Source organism: Eptesicus fuscus, chromosome 6 (assembly GCF_027574615.1).
Source record: "Eptesicus fuscus isolate TK198812 chromosome 6, DD_ASM_mEF_20220401, whole genome shotgun sequence".
NCBI lineage: Eukaryota > Metazoa > Chordata > Mammalia > Chiroptera > Vespertilionidae > Eptesicus > Eptesicus fuscus.
The window spans coordinates 30,139,591-30,146,234 of record NC_072478.1 but is presented as its reverse complement, the minus strand read 5'-3'; the positions used below and the strand labels follow the sequence as shown (position 1 = coordinate 30,146,234).

Sequence of the window (6,644 nt, the reverse complement as noted above, 5' to 3'; positions counted from 1 at the left end):
GGGCAAGGCCATGCCAACTTCTGCGCATGGGCCACAAAGGGAGCCTTGGGACTCTGGGAGCTCTTGCTGTTCTGGTCCCCAGCCCGGCTCTAGAACTTCAGGACAGGCCCTCCTGAAGGGTAGGACTGCCTGCTCGCTCTCGTCTGGGCATCCTGTCCTCAACTGTAGTGAAGGGCACCTCAGCCATCCTGACCACACTGAATTGACGCCCAATGCTGCTACCACCCCCACCCTGTTACGAGTTGAGCACACAGACCCAAGGCCTCAGAATCAGGGTCCAACTCCAACTCTGCACCCCAAGACCAGAGCAGGAAGTCACCAGTTCAGGAAGCAAGCTTGGCTCAACAGGCAAGCATAGATGAAGATGCCTAAGTTCATGCTGGCTAGGTAGCTCAGTTGTTTAGAGCAGTGGTTGGCAAATTGCGGCTCGCGAGCCACCGCCACAGTTTGCCGACCACTGCTAGACTAAATGTTACCGTGTAATTGGAAGCTGTGAGGATTAGGAAATTGTGGCATATTGTGTGCAAAGAGGTAAAGGGTAGTATATGACAGTGGCCGGCAAACTCATTAGTCAACAGAGCGGCAAACCGCGGCTCAAGAGCCGCAGTTTGCCGACTACTGGGTTAGAGCATTGTCCCTAAAGGCCAAAGGTTTTGGGCTCAATCCCGGGTCAGGGCACATACAATGAATGCATAAATAAGTGGAACAACAAATCAATGTGTCACCCCCCCCATATCAATAAAAGCTGTTCTTTAAAGAACGGAACAAAAACCTTTGCCAGGGCCCTGAGAGAAACAGGTGCACATCCCAGGTGAGGGAGCACAGGAACCCCCACCTCCTCCTCTTAGGCTAAGTGTGCCTCCAGACCAACCAAGAAGACAATTAAGTGACTGGCTGGTCTGTTTGGTTTGAGTACAGCTAGTGCCCTGAACCAAGGCCAGAAGAGGCTTTCTCTAAGGGAGCCCCACTTCCCACCCAGCCTCCACCTGAGGCTCAGGGACCCACCCTCCTCGGTCGCACCCCAAACCAGACTCAGATTTCTAGGTAGACACACCAGTCCTTTATTCAAATCTGACTTCCACATTCTGTCACACTGTTGCAGGTGAGGACTGGCTACGTGCAGACTGCCACACACCGGTCTTCCTCAGTGACTTGAAACCCTGCACTCCAACCTTGCCAATAAAACACCTGCTGGAAAAATGAAGGAGTGAAGGGAGAACTAGAGCTGGCTCCAGCAGGAGGCACACACAGAAAGCTGCCCCCACCCATGCTGTAGGTGGGACGGGAAACCAGAGAGAACCCACAAGGACCAGGCATTGTCAAGGCCGAAGCACCATGTGTCACCCCCGCCCCCCCCCCGCCCCCCCGCGAAAAGCACTTACAGATGACAAGCTGAAAGAGCAGGGGGCTGGGCATCTGGTTCCTGCTCCCAGGTGAAGTCCCTCATGGGACAGGACCCCAGGTCGTCACTGTTCTTGGGCCACCCTTCCAAGTTGCACTGGCTTCCCTTCAACCTGCCAAAGCAAAGGAGTGTTACCCCCAGGGTTTTGGACATGCTCATAGCTTCATAGCTGCTTCCCACCTCCCCCTAAACCATCCACAGCTCCTAGGAGGGTCTCAAGCTAGTCATCGGGCCATCCTGGCAGAGGCCCTGTCACGGGCTGTTGTGACCAGGGCAAGCCTGAGCCTTCTTGGCCAGGCAGTGTTCCATCCCTAAGCAGAGCCAGCTACCCACTTGGGATGGAGCTGCTTAGAGATTAGTGTGGGCTCTAGGAAAAAAAAACTCATGGAGGCAACAGACATCAGAGAGCTATAGTTAGGAATATGAGTTAGGGAGGTCTGGAAAAGGCTGTCAACTGATGAACAAAAAATCCGAAGGCAGGATGTTCAGTGCTCTCTAATCCTGCTTACAGATTGAACCTACTCGTGAGGTGAAACTTCCTGGGCTGCTCGCCTAGCTGCAGGCAGGGAAGGGCTAAACAGCCGGGGTCTGCTTTAATTCTAGCTTGATTTTTAAAAAAAATAAAGATAATGGGAAAACAAAACAAAACAAAAACAGTCATAAAAACATTCCCCAGGCACATAATTTTACTTTCAAATGAGCTCTTGACAAGAGGAGGGATGTGGACACGAGCAAAAGGAGTTACCTCGAATTACAGGGCTATTTCCACATATGAGCTAGCCAAGGGAGCAGCTTGCGTCTCAGAGGTTTCTGTTGGGCGCACAACACTTCTGTCCTCCGAGGGGCTGCAGCTTCCATAGGCTAGCGGAGAACTCTCAGAACTTGTGAAGCAACAGCAGAGCTAGCTAATGAGCAGTCAGTCTGCGGTCGCCCAGGGACACTGCCTGCCGTCTGCTCTCTGGCCTGCTTCTAGGCTAAGGCAGTCGGGTCAACGTCAGGTGCCCACGTGGGTCCGTCACTGCTGCACTGCCCGCCCCATTGAGCCCTCTGGCTGCCACTGCCAGAAGCCTCCCAAGGGCTGCCTTGAGGTCCAACCTACCCATTCCCGTCAGCCACCTGCTCACCTAACCAGGACTGGTGGCAGTCGGCTGTCACCAGGGGCCCGCCAGCGTCAGTTTACTCTGCCTTCCTGGTCTAGCTCTCCATGGGCCTCAGGCAGGACTCGAAGACCTGCTTCTCAAATTGCCCTCTCTGCTGAGTTCTGAGTGCCAAGAGCTCGCAGCAGGAGTGTGTTGAGCAATGAAAGGGAAATTGTCAGAGCGAGGTTCATTTCAGACGGTTTTTTAATCTGCTTCGTAAAGCCAAAAAAACTGTGTACAAGAATTCCTTAACCACTTCAAATACAACATCAATGGGATATGCATACGTCTTCCAGTAAAAAAGGACAATATAAATAAACATTTTCAAGAACCTCTTGGTGACATCTCCAAGTCTACTGTAAGTCATACACAGCAGATGGGCCATACAGGCCAGGCCCAAGTGGCAAGGCACCTCTGCTGCCACCTGGGATCTGGGACAGGTCCTACCATGCTACACTCAGAAACGGTACATGAAGTTGGAAAAAAGCCACAGCTCCCTCAGCTTCCAACAGAGAGCAGACTCAGAGTCCGTCCAATCTCCAAGAGATTTGAATTGGAGGACCCAACTTCACCAGGCCAACCCCACTAAAAGGGAAGTAAAAAAGACAACACAACCAAAAACAAAAAACCCACACAACCCCCGATGATTTTCTAAAAAACTCATGGCTCATGGTAAAAAGAAAAACGTAAAATCTGAAGTGCTTTTCAAAACGTTTTTAAAACCCTTAAAAACGGACAGTGTTTCCTTAAAAAGTAAAGTCTAGTATTGAAGCCATCTCGGGGGTCAGAAGCAGTCAGGCTGTGTTTGACAAGATCAGAACTGATTAGACTACAAAAGTGGGTACAAGGAGGTGTGTTCACTACACATTAACGATTCAGCGAAGCTCCCAAAATCTTTAAATATACAGCCATTGGAAGGACGATCTTGAGCAGGAAGGATTTTTACTCGTTGTGTGTAGCTGAGAACAAGAAGCAGGTACAGTGTAAAAGCACTGAAGCACGCAACAAGAGGCAGCATTCCACTCCCGGGTCCAGATCTGGAGGGCTCGGCCCTGCAGCCTCGGGAGCAACCAACCCCCCCACAGCCAAGGGCGGCGGGGCCGGGTGGCCGCACATGCAGTTATGCTGCCTGCTTGGCAGGCCCCTCGTCTCCCTTTCCTTCTTGGTCAGTCTGGTCTAGCTTTTATGTTTTGTTGTAGAAATGGCTGCTGGCATGGAGACCTGAGAGGGCAATCTCATCCCTTATGGGCAAGCACAGTGACAAGGTCTGAGTGTCGCTCATAGAGGGCGCCAAGGCTTACTGAGCTCCCACCACAGGCCCTCAGAGCGTGACTTACCATAACTGTCGTAGCTGTCTCTATAGGACCCTCCAGAGCTCCGATCACCATAGCCACCACCCTGACTCCGGCTGTAGGAAGGACACATGTGGGTGCTGGAGGGCAGTTTAGTGTACTCACCCCAAACCTGTGCCAGCGTCCCAACACAAGCCTGCCACACGCCCAGGCAGGACTAACACCTCACCTGCTGTAGTAGTCTCTGGAGCCCCCATAGCCCCCACTCCTGGACTCGAACCGGCTCCCCCCATAGCCTCGGTCCCCTCCTCCTACAGACAGGGAGAGGAAGGACAAGTGAGTGCCAGCTCCTTCCAGCAGTGTTCCCATCGTGTCCTCAAGGGCCTCAGGCCCCAAGAGTGGCACTCACCTCTGGAGAACCCACGGCCCCGGCCTCGGCCTCCTCGGAAGAAACCCCGGCCCCCAGCAGAGCCACCTCGGTACCCACGAGATCGGTTATCAGAAGACTTGCCAGCCTGGTCAACTCGAATCTGTCGCCCGTCCACAGACTGTGAAGACCAAGAGATTGGCTCAGGTCAACCTCTGAGCCGCCCTGCCCCACAAGCCTGAACCCTCCCTTTCATCCCCAGACAGCTGCCCCTCACCTTCCCATTCATGGCCATCATCGCATCTTTGGCATCGTCGATGTTCTCAAAGGTGACAAACCCAAAGCCCCGTGACCGCTGGGTCTCCCTGTCTTTCACGACCACCACTGTGGAGGGAGAAGTCTGCAGTCAGCACTTTACCTCCCCAAGAGCAGCCCTGGTCAGCCGCTGCCAGTCCAGCACCGCCTCACCTTCAGAAATCTGTCCATATTTTGAGAAGACCTGCTCCAGCGACTGCTCATTGGTGTCAAAACTCAACCCTCCAACGAAAAGCTTGCCTTCATCTGATGCCATGGTGGCCTGTGGCAAATCGTTGAAATCCTCACTGAGATCCTCCAGGGGCTTCATCGCTCACCCCTCCCTCCTATTTTACTTTATACAAATGACATATGCTCGTTGGGGTACATTGAAAAATTATCTTTCTGCCATTTATCACCCCATGCCCACACCCAGAACTTAAATTTTAAAAAGCTGTTAATTCCTTCATCACCCAGAGCCCCGTCCCCACTCAGGTCTCCCTGAGAGCGGGCCGGTTTTGTGTACTCCTCAGTGAAGCACTGTGGACCCCAGATGATGCCCTCCGGAGATATTTCGGGCTGGGCACTAACGGCAGACGCCTAACTCCTAACAAGACCATCGGGGTGCGGGGTGGCAAAGTGCTTGGTCCACCACAGGGCGCCTGTGGGGTGGCCGGGGACTGGACCTCTGTAGGAGCTGGGGCAGAGTCCCGACGCGGGAGGCTCCAACATGAAGTGGGCAAGTGGGCGGGTGTTGACGTGGACCGACCCTTCCCAGACTGGGAAAAACTCTGCCACATGTCTCTAGAACCACACAATTTGAAGACCAACTTGGGGTGCCGAAAGGAGAGTGGGACACGGGGATGAAGGCTGTACTCCCCTAGTGCAAATCCAATGGGAAACCGGGGAAGCGGGAGCCTGGCCCGCCCCCAGGCCAGCCCCCGCCGCACGCATGCGCCCTGAGCGCGCCCTGCGCCACTCCATCCGGGCACTCGGCGCTCCCGCCATTTCGCGGGGCACAGTCTCGCGCTCGCAGCCGCCATTTTGCGGTGGCGCCCCGCTTTGGGCGAGCCTAGGCCTCTAAGGGGACGCCCTCAAGCTGCGGCTCGGCCCGGTCTACGGCTGCCCCTCGCCGCCGGCGGGGCGGACTCCACCCTGGGCCCGCCCAGGCACCACCCCTGCCCAGGGGCGTGCCGCCGCCGCCCTGCCTCATCCGGCCGGCCCCAGGCCGCCCGCCGCCCGGGGCCCTCGGAGCCGGTGCCGCCAGGACCCTCACCACTGAGTAGGGCAGGTCCCTGACGCAGGCAGGAAGACGACGGTGCGAAACGACCAGAGCCTCCTAACGTGCGAGTGAGGGGGGTAACCGGGCGCCCGGCCTTATGTACGCCGCCTCCTGGCTCCGCCCCCAAGTGCCACCCCCTGCTCCGCGTTGGCCAATCCCAGGCCCCGTGGGCAGCGGCCGTGCCTCATATTCATGAGCTGTGGGCCGGGCTCGTGTAGGCCACGCCCCCTTCTGCGCGCTAGCGACGGGCGACGTGATTGGCGGGGACGCGTGAATCCGCGTCCCCTGCCACCTGCGAGCGGAGGGCGGGGCCGGCGCGCGGCGGGGCGGGGTCGACCCACTTGCGCGAGCCCGCTCCGGGTCTGGAACAAAGGGCCCTCCAGCCGCAGTTGCCAGAGGCTGGCGCCCCAGAGAACTTTGATGGTTGACATGAATTGCAGACATATCGACCTCACCCAGGTTCCCATAGACACCGAGGCCCAGTTCTGACACCCAACTTCATCTGAACCCCGACAACAGTCCACATAACCAACATCCACGCAGTTCCAGGGCTCAAAGCTCCTGAATACACCACTTCACGTGATATGCCACAAACTCCACCAAAACCCCACTACTGAGACAAGCTCATTTATGTGGGCCCCAATATTCACCACCATTCCAATTCTTCCTACTTCCCAACTTTGGGGCACCCCAACTTTACCCAACCAAATTTGTCTACAAATCCCAACCCCTACCCACACCTAACTCCCATCCAATCCTGACTTCATCTCACTCACACCCCAATACTCACCTGGCCAAATACTTTTGTGCATCCCAGCTCTAGACCACAGGCTGACCCCCACCTTGCCTCTCAAGCCCACAACTGGGC

At 55.7% G+C, this 6,644-nt stretch overlaps 1 protein-coding gene across 2 annotated transcripts; it reads right to left on the bottom strand.

The window, feature by feature from the left end:
• Positions 1 to 1,043: 1,043 nt before the first annotated feature.
• Positions 1,044 to 5,857, bottom strand: CIRBP (cold inducible RNA binding protein). 2 transcript variants are annotated; one of them, XM_028159570.2, is made up of 8 exons: positions 5,771 to 5,857; positions 4,669 to 4,849; positions 4,478 to 4,584; positions 4,243 to 4,381; positions 4,063 to 4,144; positions 3,879 to 3,949; positions 1,383 to 1,514; positions 1,044 to 1,188 (listed from the first exon to the last, which is right to left on the bottom strand). In XM_028159570.2, the coding sequence occupies exons 2-7, from the start codon at positions 4,823 to 4,825 to the stop codon at positions 1,510 to 1,512; spliced, it is 561 nt and encodes a 186-aa protein (XP_028015371.1). In that variant the 5' UTR covers positions 4,826 to 4,849; positions 5,771 to 5,857; the 3' UTR covers positions 1,044 to 1,188; positions 1,383 to 1,509. The 2 variants fall into 2 exon arrangements, with proteins under 2 accessions (XP_028015371.1, XP_028015370.1); XM_028159569.2 differs by lacking the exons at positions 1,044 to 1,188; positions 1,383 to 1,514 and adding an exon at positions 2,728 to 3,500 and having other exon boundaries at positions 5,771 to 5,856.
• Positions 5,858 to 6,644: the final 787 nt, after the last annotated feature.

Bases quoted from the DNA above. Each gene is read 5' to 3' on its own strand.
- CIRBP (XM_028159569.2), bottom strand. From the start codon at position 4,825: ATGAAGCCCCTGGAGGATCTCAGTGAGGATTTCAACGATTTGCCACAG. The intron at 4,585-4,668 runs GTGAGGCGGTGC...CTCCCTCCACAG, and splicing joins ATATGGACAGATTTCTGAAG to TGGTGGTCGTGAAAGACAGG. The intron at 3,950-4,062 runs GTGAGGTGTTAG...TCCTTCCTACAG, and splicing joins TCCAGAGACTACTACAGCAG to CCGGAGTCAGGGTGGTGGCT.